The 20,353-nt window shown below is 43.5% G+C and overlaps 2 protein-coding genes across 2 annotated transcripts; both read right to left on the bottom strand.

Moving 5' to 3' along the window:
• Window positions 1-76: 76 nt before the first annotated feature.
• Window positions 77-6,178, bottom strand: wasf3b (WASP family member 3b). The gene is made up of 8 exons (XM_076080507.1): window positions 6,028-6,178; window positions 4,200-4,334; window positions 3,911-4,064; window positions 3,134-3,251; window positions 2,679-2,860; window positions 2,299-2,577; window positions 1,772-2,082; window positions 77-906 (listed from the first exon to the last, which is right to left on the bottom strand). The coding sequence occupies exons 1-8, from the start codon at window positions 6,158-6,160 to the stop codon at window positions 749-751; spliced, it is 1,470 nt and encodes a 489-aa protein (XP_075936622.1). The 5' UTR covers window positions 6,161-6,178; the 3' UTR covers window positions 77-748.
• A 5,524-nt stretch (window positions 6,179-11,702) lies between these two features.
• cdk8 (cyclin dependent kinase 8) lies at window positions 11,703-19,493 on the bottom strand. Its single transcript, XM_076080321.1, has 13 exons — window positions 19,027-19,493; window positions 17,609-17,684; window positions 17,145-17,255; window positions 16,659-16,799; window positions 15,792-15,849; window positions 15,566-15,697; window positions 15,328-15,471; window positions 14,451-14,520; window positions 14,176-14,248; window positions 13,892-13,989; window positions 13,632-13,710; window positions 13,368-13,526; window positions 11,703-13,177 (listed from the first exon to the last, which is right to left on the bottom strand). The coding sequence occupies exons 1-13, from the start codon at window positions 19,152-19,154 to the stop codon at window positions 13,052-13,054; spliced, it is 1,395 nt and encodes a 464-aa protein (XP_075936436.1). The 5' UTR covers window positions 19,155-19,493; the 3' UTR covers window positions 11,703-13,051.
• Between the last annotated feature and the right edge of the window lie 860 nt (window positions 19,494-20,353).

Raw genomic sequence — 20,353 nt, 5'->3', positions numbered from 1 at the left:
ACCAGCCGCGATCTTCGATTCATCGTTTTATTTGTCTCTGGGTCAAAGGTTACAGAGCTCACACTAGCATGACCCCTCCCCCCCCCCCCCCTCCCCCGTACAGCAGTGATCGATGGCTCAATCAATTCTCCCGTTTATCATCAATAAGACTTATTACACATATCCTCAGAGGCATGAACCCATCATCAACGACTCCTTCACTTCCAGTTATTGACATGTTAAAAACAAAAAAAAAACATGCCTCACGATCTACAGCATACGCAAGTGTTTCAGTAAAAACATTTAAAAAAAGACGAGTACGTTGGTTAGCTCAAGAGGGAAAAGTTTCTAATTCTTCTAACACTCTCAAGCTTCGACTATACATGTAATAAGCACCTTCACATGGTGTCTATAGTGTTATAACAGGTAGAGAAACATCCACTGGGGTGTATCCACAATGCTTTGAATTATATATGTATATATGTCAAGCTACATGTTAATGTTTCAAAGAGTGGTAAGTATTACAGTATGTTACGAGTGTCTTTACAGTGTTTATGCATCTTGAATACACCCCCACATTTCCAGTTTTGGACCATTCAGCTTATATCAACCTACAGCATGTGTGTGTGTGTGTGTGTGTGTGTGACAACCCGTGAGTGTGGTAGAGTGGGCATTCTTTCAAGTGAGTGTGAGATCGACTGATTGTGTATGTGTGTGTATCTTCAGTAGTTATCCTATTTTTCTTTTTGTGTGTGTGTGTGTGTGTATGTTAATCCGACCAATCGTTCTCTTCCAACTCCGAGTCGTCCTCAGAGTCGGAGTACTCCACCGCGATGCGTCGTGAGAGGATGGTGGCCACGTCGTTTCCAACCGGCTCCCTCTTAGCCTGCTGCTCCTGCTGCTCCTGCACCTTCTTCAACTGGATGCCTACAGGGAAATGCAGTGTATGGATAAACAATGAGGGTCTGGGGTAGCTTCATTTTGGAGTCTAAAAAGAACACTATCAGGGTTCCCAATCTTTTCTAGAGATTATTTTCCAGGACATTTCCAGTGAGGATCTAGCTGGTATGACATGTAGTGATGATGAGATCTGTGACTTGAAAAGCTGCTCCATCACCTCCTCCTTCTCATATAAAGATTCTGATCTTTGGTGGAACTCTTTAAATGTTCCCTTGAGCCACTTAATTATAGTGCTCTAGATCGAGGCCATTTCCTGTCATATCAAGGCAAGGCCTAATAAAATGTAGGTCACAAACATTTGCTTAAGCTATTTCTTACTCTCTTTTTCCAATGCTAGTGTATTTACAATGAATTTACAATTATATTGGTTGAGATTTGACAAAAATTAAATCTCAAGCAATAGACCTATATTCAGACCTTTGACTACAAATGTTATTTTTTTTATCTTTTAACAAGTATTCACCCCCTTAAGTTAGATCCCTTTATAAACTTAATTTTTTTCATTTTGCTGTGTTCGGGACGTTTCTGGGCCTCCACCGCTATAAAAACAGAGTGACCAGGTGCCAGATCGTAAGCACGCATTAAAGGGGAAGCTACGAAAATGGCGAACACATCATTCTGCATTTAAAGGCTCTCTTTCTGTTGATCAGGGTTAAAACAGCCACATTATTCCCCTTCAATTAAATGTTGTAAAACAATAAAATGTGATTTTTTTAAAGGGGCACTGCATATGTTAGTGCTATTATTATTAAAGGTGGTTTTAAACAAAAACTGTTCTAAAGAAGACGACACATCTTCATGGGCACACACATAGACACACTACAGCTCGTACCCATACGTATAGCAGCCAGCAGATCACTGCGGGCATCGTTGACCGCTGAGGCCTCAGCAGGTGCAGAGGAAGACATCTTGCGGTGTGTGTGGGAAGCACCGGCTGGGAGGGGAAGAGGTGGAGGACCAGGCGGAGGCGGAGCCGCCTGGGCTCCACATAAAGGCGGCGGAGGCAGAGCGAAGCCACCAGCGCCGACCATTTGCCCGAGAGGCATTGGTCCTCCGGGAGGGGAGGCAAATGCAGTTTGGGCAGAAGGGATGAGAGGGGCTGGGGGGGGAGGAGGGGGACCAGTGTTGGCATAGCCATCCATGCTGCAAGAGAGAGAAAATGAAAGAGAATTAGGAGAGGTTAATACAAAGGATAATGATACTTTGTCATCAGGGTTTGAGAGTGAAGCAGAAGGACACTGACCCACTAGGTGGCAGCATTTGCTAAAAATTCATACTTCTGTACACAAAGACACACCTCAACCTGTCAAATGCCTGAAATACAACTTTAAGAGCCTGTTAGAAAAGTGTCTTGTTTACCTGTAGTCCATTGGTGGAAGGGACATAGAGCCACCGTTCATGGCCTCAGTGGGTGGAGGAGGCAGCGGGACGTGGTGGTGGTGAGAGCGCCCCAGTGTCCCGCCCTGATAGGCCATCATGGTCCTGCCTCTCATGTCGTGTTCGCCTCCTCCGCGGGGGGCGTGGCCTGCTGCAGCCATCTGGGCGGCCAGGACGCTGGGCGGTGGGCCGGAGTAGGTGTGGGCGTGGCCAGCGTGGTTCATCATGTTGGGGTAGTGGTGCTGATCAGGACCGTGACCCCTGATAGAGGCAGCAGGGGAGGAGGATGAGAAGATGGACGGTGAAAATAGGAAGGTGGAAATAACACTGTTAATTAATTACGCAGATATATAATGCCCTACCTGTTCTCTGGGGACATCGAGCCCTCGGAGGAAGCCCCTCTGTCGCGGTGTATGGTGTGTCGGTGGTCCGGCCTCAGCTCTTTATCCAGAGCCATCATGTTCCACTCCTGCCGACGGTTCCTCGCCTTTCGGACCTTCTTCACCTCCCTCTGTAACGTTCCATCCACACAACGCTTCTGCTCCTGAGAGACAGAGAGAGAAGGAGAGCATTTAGGCTATTTAGTTTTGTTAAAGATATCAATTTGTGGTCCTTCATTATGTGTTCTTCTGTGGACAATAATATAATTAGTTCCACTAAGAAGTCATATTTTGTGTAGTGATTATGGTATTAAAATGTAAGAAACTAACTTGAACTACATTGGACAGAACGGCACCAGTTTGAGGTGGCAGGTAGAGTAAACTGCTTGTAATGGTGTATAGAAACCATAGCATGATCGGTGAGCTCCTAATTGTACCTTCTGCTTCCTCTTCTCTTTCCTTTTATCCTCTGTGTCCTGCAGCATGGTTTCCTTCCACAGGTTGAAGAAGTAGGAGGGGTCGGTGTAGAACTTCAGCGCTTCCTTGTGGTCATCCCTTCAGAAACAGACACCCAGGAATTATGCAGGCGCACAAATGTCTTTGTACCAAAACATGTATGGATACATCGTCTTAGTTTATGCAGAATGGCAAGATAGACAAGGTTTTTTTTGTCTCGGTGTTTGCTACGAATATTGCAAAAGTGGAAGTGGCTGATGGGAGAACAGATGAAGAGGGAGAGAAGTGTGCTATGTAGTCACGGTTAGGAGTTTGATTCCCACCGGAGCTGGCCATGCTAAATATGTAATGCACCCAAAGCACTGGAAAGCCCACTGGATAGAAGTAGCAGGAGGAAATAGTACCAAATCTGCTGTTTCACTGTGAATGTAGGTCAGAAACAAGGAGCCAAGTTTATTGTGTCTTTCACACTGTGAAAGTGCATTGTGTACAAACATATGCTGCTGGTTTCATATTGTTAAAATTAAGAAAAATAAATATGTTTAGCATCTTTAAAGCTCAAATATTGGTGGAAATACTGTAAAAATGATATGTGAGTCAAGAAATACTAGAATTTTGACTACAGTCATTATGTTTTTAGGGGGGGGGGGGGGGGGGCAGCAGAAAGAAATGAGACAGATTTAAGAGATACGGCTGTGATCGTGCTGAGAGAGCATAAGAGAGTGTTTGGTGGGTGAGTGAGCATCATCAGCACCAACCTGTAAGACGAGAGGATGTTGAGTGGCGGAGGCTTATCACTCAGTTTGTAGATCTCCTTGACAGGATTGGGCACACTGCTCGTGGACACCACCTGCTGGTCCTGAGTGGTGGAGCTCTTGAAGGCTTTCCTCATGTTTATGTCTTGTAGGGAAACTGAGAACATAAAATAAAAGAGGTCAGAATGGGTAGAAAAGGCAGGAAAGAAAAGAGACTGACAACACTTTGGACGATGAGTGATGACTTCCTGTCCTTCCCCCGCCCCCTCAGACCTCTAAACCTCTGACCCACCTTCTTCCACAGTGGAGTCCAGCTGTGTGACTTTAACAGCCAGCCGGTCAATGCGGTCCTGGAGAGAGTTGGCGCGCAGATAGAAGGTGTTGGCCTCGCTAAACAGCTCGCCGAATATATCCTCCGCATGTTTACCTGGAAAAAGAAACGGCAGAAGTACAAAGAAACGGGAAATTTGAGAAGAACGAAGGAGGCTCGTAATCGTTATCTGGAGCCGAGCAAATCCCCACAGAGGCTGAAGTTTAATCGATACGACGGTAATGTGACACAACGTGAGGCTAGAAAAAGGGCCTTTGCAGGAAATGGCTTCTCATACAGCTCCATATAGCAACATTAATCATTAGTTGTTTGTTGAAGTTATTCATCGCTGCTCTGTTATTGCTCGAGATTCATCACCTCAGGGTTGTCAGTTCAAAGCCCTAAACAATCTGTACAAATGTCTGCTTGGTCCTGTACATGTGCTCAAGTCCTGGTCCTGGTCCTGGTTCTGGTCCCGGCGTTATGTTGTGAGGCTAACATCTTCAGAGTGGAATCACAGCACTGTGATTGACATTTGACTTGATAGGAAACTTTTTGTTGCTTTGGTTCTAATCCCGATTCACGCTTGTGTTCTTAACTCTGTGTTCTGGGGAATAACCCTGAACAGTGCGGATGACCCTGCTCTGGAATGGGTTTTTAAAAAGGGCCAAGGGCGGAAGTAAACCACATTATGGGCTGTCAGTGTGAAACGACGGTTAGTCCGGGGTTTATAGAACTATAAACTTTTAGCACTGGGGGTCTTAGCCCAGAGCTAATGAGCGTAAAAGCCTTTCTTCTACAGAAATTGCTACGCTGGGCAGTACTGACATGGTTAGGCTTTGCATGAAAATATGCGTCCTCTGGATGTCAACAGTTTAAAACCCAGCCAGAGTGGTCTAACAGCACCGTTTTATTATAGTGGACTGTGTGTGTTTCACACACTAAAGGCTTTTTCTGCACAGTGTATGTGGTCTTCAAACATGTATATATAGCTCCCACAGCTGCTGCTGAAAGGCCCACTCCCACTGCAGGAACTCGACACAATAAGAGACGGACAGAGAATGGACATGACTGGGCCGAAATGTAGAGGGTCAACAGCAAAAAAAGGGACTGGATTTAAAAAGTATGCTGTTTAAATGCACAATGAACACATTTGTAAAATGGGTGTAACTGGGGATGAATGGGTGAATGTTAAAATACAACACACACTGTTGATGGATTATTAAACAAAGACAGGGAGATGGAAAATGGACGGGGAGATAGATAAACAAATCTTTCTAATGCATTTACAGTGAGCACAACAATCAATATGACACAGGCCTGTACACGACTACTGTTGACATACACCCCTCCAGTCATAACAGGCTGACACACACACACACACACACACACACACACACACACACACACACACACACACACACACACACAGCTGTCCCGATAAGTTCCCTTTTGCAGAGCTATCTACTAGGATTACATTTCAACCCTCCGCGCTCCAGCGCGAGGCCGCACTAAGTCTGCTGCTAGCCCAGTGACCCCCCCCGGGCACTGTAACCATGACAACTCCCAAATCAATCACAGCTTCGGGATTAACGACGAAAGCATGTGACCGCGTAGACACTCATCAACCTTAGTGAGGTCACGGCCTGAAGTTGTAATCTCTTTTTTTAATGTCACTTTTAGCAGATATTCTCTTCCTGCAAAGGGTACTTTGCGTGTGTTTGTCCGTGTGAGTGTGTGTGAGTGTGTGAGTGAGTGTGAGTGTGTGTGTGAGTGAGTGTGTGTGTGAGTGTGAGAGTGTGTGTCGTACTCAGGCTGCTGAGCTGACGGATGATGGCGGAGAGCGTGTTGTTCATCACGCACTCCAGCTCGCTGCCGATGCCCTCGGGGAGCTCCCCCCGGCAGAGGTGCCGGGGCTCGATGTTCCTCTTGACCAGCGGCATGGCGAGGCTTCACACCGACACGAACTGCGAGGAGACAAGCACACACACTCTTTTAAAACAAGCACACACACACTCTTTTAGACGCCAGCACCCTGATTTAGAGAGGATGAAACGGAGGAACCGGCGTGCAGATGCTGTCCAACTGCATCTGGTCTGATGCTCATGAGCGAGCCATCCCCCCCACACACACACGCCACATCTGCCATAGAAACAAAGAGGTATAACATCTATGCTATATATGACAGGGGTGGTGATTTTCAAAACACATTGAGAGAGTTTAAATTAAGGCTGCAACTCAATCAATTTCCTGATTATTTTCTCAATTAACTTATTAAAATGGCTGTAAATCAAAATTTCCAATTGGATGTATTGAAATTGACAGTTCAATCTGACTAAAACTCAAATATATTCTATTTTCTATTCTATTTTAGAGGTTTTTATTGTCATTTTTTGCTATTGAAAAATACGTAAACAATTATAGAGTTATTAAAATAGTCTGTTGGCGGCTTGATCAACACATCAAGTTCCCACACTCACAGTTTTGATGAAATATTGTATATAAGCACCAATAATCATACTGAACAACAGTTAAATTATCCTTCCAACATACTGAGTACAAATGTTTGCGTTGGATTTTTCAATATCACCCAGCTTAATGTATCTTTTGTGGCTGTAGCTTGTGTTTTTGCTGTTGTTGTAGCCTGGGACGGCGTTTTATTGTGAAGTGTATGACCAACAGTGTCCCAAAGCCAGAAGACTTTGGCGTCCAGCAGAGAGATTAAAGCATTAGCGATAGGAAGATACAGCATGCCAGCTAATCCCAGGCCGGCTTGTCAGTGGCCCAGCTGGAATCCTGACACAAACAGAGATTCATGGATGTGGTGAGGCAAACACCAAAAAGGCAGGAAAGTCGAATGGGAATTTACATAAATGAATGCATCGTTGCATAACAAGAATAAAGACCAAAAACTGGAAGCATTTGCCATTTTTCCCCCAGAAAACTCACACACACATTTGCTCTTTCATAGCAACTTCAGTCTCTTAATGAAACCCTCATTGGTTCTTCAGTCAAACTCTCTGTAGTTCAAAGGACTACAAACAAATTACACAACGCCGGAGATGTCCCAGGGTGCATCAGAGCAGCCATCTTATCTGAGCTTCTTCCTGCATCCTGTTTTTGACCTGCGGCTCCTGCTTCCTGTGTCCTCCCTGTGTCACATCTCTCCTTCCTGTCCAGAACAATACAGCGATGGCTCGAGAAGCAACCGAGAGAGGACGGACACGGAGGAGGATGGAAACCGGCTGCTCGCGCAATTTTTAGACTCACTGATCAAATGATTCTCTCATAACTACAGTTCCAGACTTTTTCCTGTGCTGCTACGCCAAAAAAAAAAAAAAAAGAAGCAGGTTGGAGAAACACAGGAGCCCTGGCAGTGTGACAGAAGGCTAATAATAGCTGACAGGTACGAGAAATACAACTCGTGTTTGTTGGACCTCGCAGATATCCATTTGTGATCACAAGAAATTAGATTTGGTGGGAAGTACGTTTTTTTTAATCCTTCTCAACCAGAAAATATTTTGCCTTCTAAGTGGCTTAAAATGTTAATCTTTTAATCTGTGCGAATCCTTATCTCGTAAGACACCAAATACAAAAGGTGCGGTTACATCATCAACACAACAAATCACCGACAAAGCAAGCAGCAGTGCTGTGCCGTCGGTGTGTCAGCAGGAAAACTACTGTAATTACAGATCGTGTCACTTCAGCTGTCCAGGACAGAGAAGAGTTCCCACCAGCCGGGTCCTCATCTGGCCCCCGATTTTCTCAGCCAGCGACCCCCTGCACGCCCCAACAGCCTCATGCCAATAACAGAAAAGAAAGGGTAAAATCACACCATCATGTGCTGCCACAAAGGACACTGAATACAGTTAATAAGGTCTGTTGTTGGAGCAAAAAGAGCCCCCCGGATTCAGCCGTCTGTGTAAACATTATGGTAACACTGTGCTTCGTGTAAGGATAGGAGGGAGGTGATGCAAATGAGAAGATTGCATGTTTTTGCTTTTACTGTCTGGCTGGCCTGACAATCACATCAATGAAGCGAAATAATGAGCGACTTGGGGGGGGGGGGGGGGGAGCGGGAGGAGGGAGGAAGGGAAGAAGGGAGGAAAGGACGGGCCTCGTCTGCTTGTGAGAAGATGAGGGGAAAGTATAGAGACGTGTGACGGGAACGAGACAGTGAATGAATCTGTGTGTGAGACAGAGAGAAAAAGGTTGTGTAGCATTAAGAGGTGGAAGTCTGTGTTTGTGTTAATGAGTGTGTGTGTGTGTGTGTGTGTGTGTGTGTGTGTGTGTGTGTGTGTGTGTGAGGGAGAAAGGGTGTATTGGGTGGGGGGAGGGGTATGAACAGGGACCTCGGGGAAGCCACTGAAAGGTTCCCGGGACAATAGAGCTCCGTTCACACGGCAACAGCACTAGCTCTCCCATGCATCCTCCTCTTCCTCCTCCTCCTCCTCCTCCTCTTCAACCTTCTTTAAGGCCCCCTATACTCCTGCAATGAAAGCTTAGCAAGCAAGTGCTCCTCCACTCATTTTGGGAGAAATACATGAGCAAGAAAAAAAAGAGTGAAGCCTAAACATAAGTCAGAGGAATATAACAGCTCACTCTCATGCTGAGTGTTTTCTCACCCTTTCTTTTTGTCGTGTGTTTTGATGCTTAATTCATCACGACCCAACATGCACCACTTAGGCATTAAGGCATTCAGACACAAACACACCAGGTAGCCTTTAAAATGTCCCATTAGCAGCATGTTAACAGTCCCATCGGCAGTCTTTAATCCTCAGTAAGGTGACATTCAGGCTACACACTTCCCTCATGTGACTCCTGCAAGATGCTCAACACGCAGAGATAGAAGAGGCATTTACTACAGATGTGAGAAGTCCATTAAGATCCCAAAGGGAAGTCATTACCAATTTATGAGCCGGGTACAGCTTCTTGTGTTGCAGGCTGTTTCGCTTGCTCTGAGGTTATAAATAATGCAGCTTGGATTACGTCAGGTCACACTGCCCTAAATATGACGTAAATAAAAACTCTGCGGTGTGACACTGCGCCTACGTTTTCCACGTCCCAATACTACTCAGGGCCATCCATGGTGAAGCATTCAGGCACTCCGGGTAAAGGTAGTACTGAATAGTGAGTCCTCACTGTGTACAAAGTAGGTCGCGGGAGCTCGGCCATAACTTTAACCTTCTGTTGTGCAGCCAAAAAGACAGAATATATCTGTCAGTGCTGGGCAATAATGTCTTTCATTGACTTTTAGTAAAATTGTAACATGATAACATAATCATCCTGTCATTATACGAATATATCAGAGCATTGGAGCAACCTGTAAAGAGAAACTAACACAATGTGTTAGGGAGGATTAAGTTCAATAGACATGACCCCAAGTTAATCCTAATGGTGATACAAGGGGCTAAATAGCTGATTAATTTAGTCAATTAGAAAATTAATTGATTATAAATCAAGTATTAAAAACACAATGTGTTTTTCAGCTTGACAGATTCTCCTATTCACAAAAAAAAAGAATATTTTAAGTTGTTTTACCTGCTTTTAGTTCCAATTAAGTAAGAAATACTAGCATTTCTCATTGAGTAGCCAGTATTTGTTTTGTGTTCATTTTACCTTTATATATATGAGATTACTTAATAATTAATGAATCTAAAATGTGGTCGGTTTATTTATTGATAGTGAATAGTTCCAGCTAGATATTGGTGATATATTTGCTATGAATATAAGGTAAGCTGTATTATAACACTACTATCCCTAACGAAGTTGCTCATCACTTATATTTAATTAATCAACACTTTGTTGTGATTTCAGGTTGACTGATTCTACATTTTACCACGTGAATGGCATGATTGAGTTAGTACAATCTACTATTTTGATGTCTGATGTCTTTAAATTCCCAATTCATCCACACACACACACACACACACCCTTTCTCTCCTTCCCACAGGCTGATACACACACACACACACACACACACCCTTTCTCTCCTTCCCACAGGCTGATACACGCACACACACGCGCGCGCGCGCGCGCAATCAATCACTGTTCCGCACCGTCGCTTCCCGTTACTGATGGACTGACCCACATCTGTTCTCCCACCTCGGTTCCCGGGAATTTCTCCCGGTTTTAATCTTACATGTGCTCCGTGCTTAAGGCTTATGTTTCGTGCACGGAGAGTCCGTTTGTTATCATTGACTGCGGCTCCACGACCACTGACCACTTGGTTAGCTCGCTAGTGTCCAGTGGTCGACTTCTTAGTTTGGACAAATGAGCCCACCGTCCACAGAAATAGCCACACACATCTCACCCTTTATGTAAAAGCTGTCATTAGTGGTTGTAAAAAGAACCATAAAACCCTCACCAGCACTTGAAATAGTAGAATAAATCGGCCCGTCCGCATGTCCCGTTAGATACTCCTCTTAGCGCTCACATCCTGTGTCCCCTCAGCAGAGTCTGGCCACTCCAATCCTTTGAGGACGGGGACACGCCCACAGATCACATACACCAATCAGATGTAAGAGTAGGGTATTTAACACGTGATGGGCGTTCAGATGGACCAATGGTAGCTCTCGAAGGAGAAGGATGACAGGGAGACTCCCAAACTCATAAGCGGTGTTGCGAATGGAGGAGGCGGGGCTACAGTTGGGCGTAGCTGAAGAGCAAAACGGGATTTGTTTTTTTTTCAACTGGGTCCTATTCCTTGTCAAAATTATTAGGACTTTAAATTCATCTTGAGGCCTGTGGGGATTTTGTAGACATGCAGACCTATTTATATAACGAGTTTGAGCAGACAGTTGTGGACTAGAGGGGGTTAGAAACATGCAGCAGGCAGTGATGCTGAGAATGAGCTCGGGTATTATTGTGTAATAGCCGGGCCAGAATCCTGCAAGAAGAGGTTCAATAAGAGGACTTGCTATGCTTCGATATGTCCTTTACCCTCCCAGGTGTGTCTGTAGACAAAAACAGTCTGAGGGAGATGAGAGTCATCAAAGCAGGGAAAGGGAGCAGAGAATAAACTGTAGACTGTAGAGCGGGTTTAGTCCACTGGAAAGGGAAAGGGAGTTTCATTATTGAAAATGCACTTCTATTCCTGGACAAGGGGAAAAGCCACAGCCTGCATTCGTTATACAGCTGTCATTTTAACATATATTATTGATTTTTCCATGAATACTAAAGCACACATGTACACGGTGTGACTATGAAATAAAGTCGGAAGGTTTAGACTGACATACTTGGACTTTATAAGACCAATGTATGACTTTGGTTCCAAGGAGGAGATTCTGTGCATGTGACAGAAATACTGTAGAATTCATAAATATAAGTGCTGAAACTATTAATCGATCAACAAAATCAATGAACAATTTTGATAATATATCATAATATAATGAGATAATATGAATACGATCTGGTTACAGATTCTCAGGTTTTCTGCTTACTATAATTGTAATTTTATAGACAAAATGGTAACTGATTCATCAGGAAAATAATTGTCAGTTTAATCAATAACAATGAACTTAATGAAAAAAGCCAAAGCACCTCAGCCAAGTCTGATCCCATGAACAATGCTTTTTTTTTTTTTTTTAGATAAATAAAAAATAAAAATAGTTGTTTCCCGCAGCTGCCTTAATATAGCATACGAGGTCTAAAATATTTTAAAAAAACATATAGTGAGCTTTCTGTGACACTGGGTGTTAAACGTGCAAAGATTGATGTCATCATAAAAAATTAATCCAGCAAGTTTAAACACAATTCCTGCCAGCTAACGGGATTTAGCTGAATTCTTAAAAAAAAACAGTTAACAGCTTGTTGTGAAGTAGAAAAAAATAAGTAATTAAAAAGGTGCAAAAGGTAAATACTTGCTTAAGTTTGCATCACTCAGCAGCTGCTTGCACATACACACAATTAACAATATCATCGTTTTCACTTTTATTGTCAGGATACTTGCTTCATGTAAAATATTTCAATACAATACATGTTCCATCTGCCATCCTCCATGCGATTGGTTGGTTTTGTCATGTTGTAAGGCTTGCCGACAGCATAGAGCAGCTGAGCCGCTTTGCCACACTTACCATGAAAACGAAACCATGAAAACAGATTAAATTATAAACCACTAAAATCATTTTTGTCATCTTTTTTTGTCCTTTCTCAAACAAAAAAAAAAAAAACCCTCAATGCCACAGCTGTGGGGGCTCCATATCCTCCCAGCATGCTTCACGGCAGCTCAGATCAGTCCCCAGCTGAGGCCCTCACAGGGTCACACACACATAAAATAAACGGACAGACAGACAGGAGGACAGTCGGACAGGAATCTGTCACTGCTGGCAGTCACATAGCAGCTTTCAGTCTCATCCAAGCTACAATGGGTAGAGGGTAACTGGCTGGGGTCAGGCGTAGGTGGGGGTGTGGAGACAGGTGGAGAAGAAGAGGGGAGGAGATGACACCGCCGATTAACACGTGTCCACCCCCCCCGATACCACGCCATCTTCTCTCGGCTGGTTTGATTTCGTCTGAGTCACAGGAACAGGTTGGGCTCTATCATCGTATCCAATCCTCCCGCCTCGTGTTTCACCCATCAGGTGTTGCTCTACAGCAGTGTTTGTAATACTGGGGTTATGGGTGTGTTGTCTTGAAGCAGAAGTCATTCGGACCTAACAGACTGCTGGAGAGAAAGTGCCCTCTGTGGGGTGGGGCGGGGCGCTCTGTTGCATTGGACATCCCCCCCATTCCTCAGTACATTCGTTCAGGTATGGTGAGGGCTGTGTGTGTGTGTGTGTGTATAAGTGTGTTTATGTGTGTGTTTATAAGCCTACGTACGTATGTGGGGTGTCTCAGTAGCGGTGGGTTTGGTGAGAGTACTGGGGCGGCTGCTGGGAGGTAGAGGAGTATCCCATGCTGCTTTGGGGCAGTGATGTGCTTGGTCCAGGGTTCTGGTAGGCAGCATGTGGATTGGAGCGCTGCAGGGAGGAGGAAAACAAGAAGACACTCATTAACTCCTCTTCACTACAAAATTACTCTCGTCGGTTAAAAGACTTGAAGGTTAATTTGCAATTTGAAGGTTGTGACATTCGGCACACACATGCCACACTAACATTAAAGAGCTATATCTTCATCCAAAAGTAAAATGTCGATGGAGGAGGGGCCTACCTGGTAGTCTGAGGTCATAATGAGGCCACCTGAGGTAGTGGTCGGCGGGACAACTCGCACTTTCTTGAGCGGCGGGCCTTGGGCATGGCTGTTGTCAGGGTTGCCAGTGTGCCCCGCCCCATTTGTGTGGTTGTTTCCCTGTTGCTGCTGCTGGTTTTTCTAATAGTAAAAAAAAAACATTGTATTGTATGTGTACACTTACTACCTTTCTGGATACATTCATAAAATAAGCATGATGAAGGACTGAAGTGGCACATTTTTTACTTTGTCGGCCTTGTCCTCCGGCTCCTCCTCAGTCAGGAACTCCCTCTTGGGGTAGGGAATCTGGCAGCCTGCAAACACACTGGAGGGGAAAAAAAGCAAAGAGGCTTGTCGACTTCAAACATTTAGACCCAGGACTCGAAGCTTATTAGCCAAGTGACCTGCTCCAACATCATAGGAACCCTGGGATCACGTGACTCAAGCCAAGGAGGGTCTGTAGACAGAATGTAGATCTGTGTGTGTGTGTGTGTGTAGTGACTTACTCAGAGGTGGGCAAGGGCTCCTCCAAAAAGTAGGGGTCCTGCATGGCCTGCTCAGATGTGATTCTGCGGATGGGGTCCATGGTCAACAGCTTCTGCAGCTTTTAATGAATTTCACACAATGTTAGCCTCAAACAAGAAGCCATTAATAGAAGTGACATAATGGCAACGCATGCTTCATTTGACACGGAGAACCAAACTATAGCTTCTATTATAGTTGTGCTAGGAAGTCGATAAATTATGCAAATGACATGCAATTTTGCTATTATTGAGGCAGTTTAACTCACCAAGTGGAATGCTTTGCTGTCTGGTTTGACTTTGTGTTTTTCCATGTATTTTATAAGGCTGCAGTTTGTGTATCTGTGATAAGAGAAGGAGCAAAAATATATTAATATCATTCTTTCAGTGCAATCACCCAGTTTAACAGCATGCAGAGTTATAGCACGGTTAAGTAAGATTTGTGTACAACACTTAAACACGTCTTTTTGCCAGCAGACATAGCACTTTGCTTTGCTCTAACTTTGTTTCTGATCTTTCGGAAAACTAGGACAGCAGCACTCACGTGTTCCTTCTAAAGTCTTTCATCAGCGTTGAGTGTTCTGGCATCTTTTTGATGTCCTCCCAGTCTTTATCTGACAAATGAGGGAAAGACAGGATTACACCCGGGCACACCCTCCCTCCCTCCCTCCCTTCAAGAACAGATTATTTAGGTTGTAGGGTCTGGATTGCAATCTCTTGAGTACAAATGCTCATGATTTCCCTTCAACAACACCTTGTTAGATTAAAGGCATATCTAGCTTTGGTTGTGCCTTATATATATATATATATATATATATATATATATATATATATATATATATATATATATATATATATATATATATATATATATATATATATATATATATATATATATATATATATATATATATATATATATATATATATATATATATATATATATATATATATATATATATATATATATATATATATATATATATATAAAAAAGATCAGAAGCAGCTTAAGTGAACTGGAAGATATAGGCCCAAATGTAGCCCGGCAAGTAAAGGTTTCTGTGCTTGTGACTTGGCTTCATCTATCGTGTCAGTGGATTCGGTGCTCAGAGCAAACAGACCACAGTACTGCCTGAAGACAAGAAAAAAAGAGCTTGAAAAAGAAAAAGACGAGGTAAATAATGTGCCTCTGCTAGGAACAGCAAACGCTCGTCCTTCCACTGCATTTTCCACTGAAAAGGCAGCACAGCAGCTGTGACACATTGGTATAAAAGCAACTGAAGAGCACATATTGCCATTAATGTGACACATTCCATTTTAAAGTAATTCAGGTATATTATTTTAAAAAATCTGTACGCATTTAATGATTTCAAATGGGGCATTTATTCCCCTCTCAAAGTCTGGCAGCACTGGACTCTCACCAGCAGGGAAGCCCATGACGTTAAAGATGCGGTCCAACTGGTCGTGGTGGTACGGGTTACTGGTCTTGATGTCCTCCTGGCGACAGTGGAATATGGGCTCAGACGTCAGCAGCTCCGCAAAGATGCAGCCAATCGCCCAGATGTCTGGAGGACAAGCAGAGCACACACTTAACCCAAACCGTCACTAAAAGTCGGCGGCACGATGTCCAGAAGTCCGATGGCGATGCACGGTTCTCACCGATGGCTTTGGTGTAGTGCCGAGCCCCCAGCAGGAGCTCAGGCGCTCTGTACCAGAAGGTGACCACCACGGGGTCGAGATCGGCTAAAGGCTTCAGCGGTGAATTGAAGAGACGGGCAAACCCCATGTCCGCTGCAGAACAGACATTAAAGTCAGTTAAGTAACGGAAAACATGACAAGAAGTGAATATTAAACATGTAAAACACAAAGGAGACATTATACGTACCAATCTTTACTCTACCCCTCTCCGGGCCTTCCCCCATCACTAAAATGTTAGCTGGTTTCTGAGGGAAAGAGACAGAAACACCATTTTGAACATGCTTCCACAATGCAAATTGATTTTACGGCAAAACCACTTTTGTTGAGCTCATGATTTTTGCTTTGTTCTTCACGTTAAAAATAAGATTTTTTTAAGACCACATCAAATTCAATGTGTTGCCTGTTTAAAATCATTCTGGACTAACTATGATGCTTGTCAAGACCTGCAGATACTCTGATCCACATCGCTGCATGTGGTGTCTAATCAAAACTCTATGTTGCTGCCCTCTAGTGGACAACATGTGTGTACTGCATCCCACATGAGTGGAAGTATGACATTTCCATCTCACTGTGGAGGTAAATGGAAGATAATGTGATCTTTCCTATCAAACAGTGAAATCTGTTAATAGACTAAATTGTGTGTGATTATTAGTAAATTAGTATTTTACGGAACCAAATGAAACACTAGAAACAATGCTTGTAAGTTTCCTTCAGAACACAATACTGCAAATATTTGAAATAATAAAAATAGCTTTCATGTAATAATCTTCCAATAAAATCAATATAACATTGAACATTGTATAAAAAGTGTTTATGGAAAAAATGCATGCTTATCTTGGACGAATTAAACCTTAATAATAATCATCATTCCAGCCATTACTCAACACATTGAGCTCTACATGCCTTTAACTGATTCTCTGCCCAATAATAATCTTCCAATCCCGCAACAACTGCCTTGCTTTCCCCTCAGCCAAAATATTTTCTCCCCCCCCCTCCCCTCCTCCCCTCCTCCCCTCTCCTCCCGTTCCCTCTGTGCCCTCCCCAATCCTCTTACAAGGTCTCTGTGGAGGACCCAGTTGGCGTGGAGGTAATGGATGCCGTCCAGGATCTGGTAGAGCAGAGACTTGACCATTCCTCTGGGCAGCTGAAGAGGCTTCTTGTTGGCCTTGGACGCTCTGTGGAACTTAATAATGTGCTACAGAAAGACAAGAGAACAGTAACTGTGGTGTGTGTGTGTGTGCGTACATGATGACTAAAAAATCCATAGTTTATGCTACAGGCAAGATAATAAGTCTGGTGTTTGTGGCGTGTGTTTCCACTTCCTTGGGAGGGGAATGTGAGTGTGGCATTTTAACTCAGGTCTGATACCCTGCCAAGTGTAATGCAGCAGAGGTTTGGCAGATATATTTTGAATTCTTCTTGGTGTTTTTGTTTTAATGAGACTTAGCGATGCATACAAAAAAAAGCACCATTTGAGTTTCTGCAGTATGTGTGATAACTCATGCAGCTCCAGTGTGTGTTGTGTGTGCGCATTTTTTACCCAGAGATCGTGTTCGGCGTAGTCAAAGAGCAGCCACACTTTACGGTCCGCGTGGGACAGGAACACCTTCTGCAGGGAGATGACGTTGGGATGCTTCAGCTCCCGCAGCAGCTACAAAAACACAAACCAGCTCAGAAGACCGACCACACACGAGATCATGACTGACAGACAGTCCATTTGCACAAGTTAATGCTGCTATTAACTACTTAAAGTGGGGAAATTACTGTACTGATGACCATAAATAATAGGGCACAGTTTTTATTAATGATATAGTGTATACTCTTCGTATGCATTAATGTATATTTCCTTCTGCTGGGAGTCTTTCTAACTCTTGTGCTTGATGTATTTTGCTTACTTTACAAAAGCTACTCTGTGAAGGTGATGTAGTTATTACATAAGCCAGTCAGGAATGGCATGAGGGTGTTGAACAGAGACCAAACAAAAGTAAGCCAGGCGGTTCTTACAGCAATCTCTCTGCAGGCCGACATGGAGATGCCAGTGCCTTCAATCTGCTTGAGGGCGTAGTCTTTATCATCCTTCCTACAAACAGAGAGAGGCAGAGCAACATCAACACCAGACCAGACTGCGGGCCCCCTGAGAACATAAAGGGGGGCAATTGGCAGCTGGCACAGGGACTCTGAGAAGAGGCCGAGTTGCATTACCTCCAGATTTGTGTAATCAAGCTCACCTCTGAGGCTCAAAACAATACACGGGGAGAGGAAACAGGGGCTCTGTCTGGCGAGGGACAAACGGAGCACCGGGACTCACTCTCACTCGAATGAATTGGTTACAACCCCTCCCTCCCCCCCTGGCCTAAATCATCTCATAAACCCATGCTTTGTGCTTCCTCAGGCCTCGTCCAACTGCTGCAGCACAAATTAGCTCACAAAGACTCATAAACAGAAGTGAACAACAACATCTTTAAACACTTTGGGGATCTTTTGTGTGGTTCTGGCTGCCAGTGTGCCTGGGCTGTGATAATAGGCCTGGTAGCTCGAGCTGCCTCCAGCTCTGGTCCTGGTACACTTCAGACAGAGTCATGGGTTGAATTAGAAACAGTGGGGAAATAAATAAAAGGGTTTAGAAGTTAAGGTGGGTGGCGCCCTGGTGGTCTCAGGGTTTAAGGATCTGACCATGAACCACAGAGTATGAAAAGTGTCATTCCCATCTTTCCCTCCGCTTACTTCATGACATCTCTCCACAATTAACCATATAACAAACAAAAAAACACCACAAAATACACAAACTAGGGAATGAATTCTGGCCATAAGTTAAGAGTAACCAGAATAAAAAGTGCTTGCGATGAACGGACACAGATTTTATACACAACGAAACACTACTAATCCAACCAAAAGCTCTCATGTCAGATTCCTCTACAAATGAACACATTTGAACCATTCACACAGAGCTTTCTGTACCACGACTACAGTCACATCAGTAGTTAAAGAGATATTTACCTTGTGTATGAAAAAAAAAAAAAACCACCCTCCATTAAAAACAAAGGCACACCAATAACAAGCACATGCACCTGCTGTCTCCTACATTCACCTAACTCAACCTGCACAGGCTCTTACTGTTACGAAATAAAATAATGCTGACTGTTGAGCAACAACACATGACAAAAAAAGAAAAGAAAAGGGAGGCCACAAATCACAATGGTGAACCATATGTCAGTGTTGTTATACGCGTCAGAAGAGCCTCGTGAGCATCCCGACAGTGCAGGCAATAGGTTGTCTCCTTTATTTCTCGACATAAATCTAGAACAACATGCCTCATCTCACCAGGCTTGAAGAGGAAGAAATGAGAGAAGTAATTAAAGCGTATTTGGAAGAGGGAGGGGAGCTGGTTCACAGGCGAGAGGCCTCGCTGGTCATCAACTCACCCATCTTTTCTCTTCGCCTTGTATACATGGCCGTAGGTGCCTCTTCCCACTTTGCATCCTTCGTACTCAAACAGGTCCTCGACTCGCTCTCTTTCGCCGGTCAGCTTCACTTTGAAATCATAGTCCATTTTCACCACCGGGTGGGCTAAAATGACTTCGCTCCTTCCCTTATAAAGCGTCGCTTTGGGAGGCAACTAGGCTACTCCGACGAGCTCGGTTTGATAATTCGGCTCGTTGCCTTCCCCAGCGTGGCCCTTTCCTTCCTTCAGCCCAGCTTCCACATCGAGTTTTCGGGTTAAATTGTTCGTACCGGAAGGGGATGCGCGGTGCTCGGAGATAGTCCAGGTAGAAAACAAGCCCGAGGTGTATTCCTTTCTCTCGTTGCTGCGTTTCCCTCAGCCGGTATCTGCTCCCAAAGAGACGCACTTCACTCGGTACCGACGCCGTATTCGCGCACGGCACTGTCGCAAAACGTCGTGAAGACAGCCCTGCAGCAGAGAAAGGGCTTAAAGAAAATGGGTAGACAGACAACACCCCACGTAGAAATTCATACTCTTTATAATCAGAGATGATGTTTAAGTTTATACAATTATAACAACCGTATGTTGAAAAAAGTACATTATACGACAGTACAGTTGGTCATAGTGTCACATATTTCAGTGCTATAATAATAAAATAAATATCAGCATGTTCATGTCTATTACCTCAGTATAACATAATTAATCCATTTATTATTAAATGAAGCAAATAACACAATAAGTACATTATTTGTAAAGTATGATGCTAATACTAGAAGAAGCAATTATATTGTCACCTTATAGGGGCAATTCAAAGTGCTTTATGGGGCAAATAAATGCACTGGAACAACATTTAAAACCAAATATAGATACACACATACATTTATTTAAATGGAGTAATAAGTAGCCAAATGTAATGAAGAAAGTAAAAGTGAAGGAGAGAAATTCATTAACAAAGGTACAATAAAACAGCGGAATTTTAAAGTTGTCGCATGAATAAGATCATCCGGAGATTACAAATTATTACAAGGAATGATCAGTTTAAGGCATTTTATTGTAACACTTCTGCTGATATCCAATAAACCATTAACACATATTTACTTGAAGAATACCAGTATGCTGGAGTAATATAGTGATTTTTCATTACAAAATATATAATTATAGAATGTCTATATTATTATGATGTTGCGAAAGCAAAAACCTGTACCGATATACACTGTATGATAGACTATAATGCTACTCAGTCATAAAGATACATTCATATTTTGTAATGTGATCTGATATTATGTTTGGCAACTTGTTGTCTTATC

This window comes from Anarhichas minor, unplaced genomic scaffold (assembly GCF_050575085.1).
Source record: "Anarhichas minor isolate MPS153535 unplaced genomic scaffold, ASM5057508v1 ptg000074l, whole genome shotgun sequence".
Taxonomy (NCBI): domain Eukaryota; kingdom Metazoa; phylum Chordata; class Actinopteri; order Perciformes; family Anarhichadidae; genus Anarhichas; species Anarhichas minor.
The sequence above is the reverse complement of the archived record's forward strand: the minus strand, read 5'-3'. Positions and strand labels throughout refer to the sequence as shown.

Bases quoted from the DNA above. Each gene is read 5' to 3' on its own strand.
- wasf3b (XM_076080507.1), bottom strand. From the start codon at position 6,160: ATGCCGCTGGTCAAGAGGAACATCGAGCCCCGGCACCTCTGCCGGGGG. The intron at 3,252-3,910 runs GTTGGTGCTGAT...CTGTTTCTGAAG, and splicing joins AACATCCTCTCGTCTTACAG to GGATGACCACAAGGAAGCGC. The intron at 2,083-2,298 runs GTAAACAAGACA...TCTCTCTTGCAG, and splicing joins CTTCCACCAATGGACTACAG to CATGGATGGCTATGCCAACA.
- cdk8 (XM_076080321.1), bottom strand. From the start codon at position 19,154: ATGGACTATGATTTCAAAGTGAAGCTGACCGGCGAAAGAGAGCGAGTC. The intron at 17,685-19,026 runs GTGAGTTGATGA...CTCTGTTTGTAG, and splicing joins AAGGCGAAGAGAAAAGATGG to GAAGGATGATAAAGACTACG. The intron at 13,178-13,367 runs GTAGGCCCCTCC...TCCTCCCTGCAG, and splicing joins TTATGACCTCAGACTACCAG to CGCTCCAATCCACATGCTGC.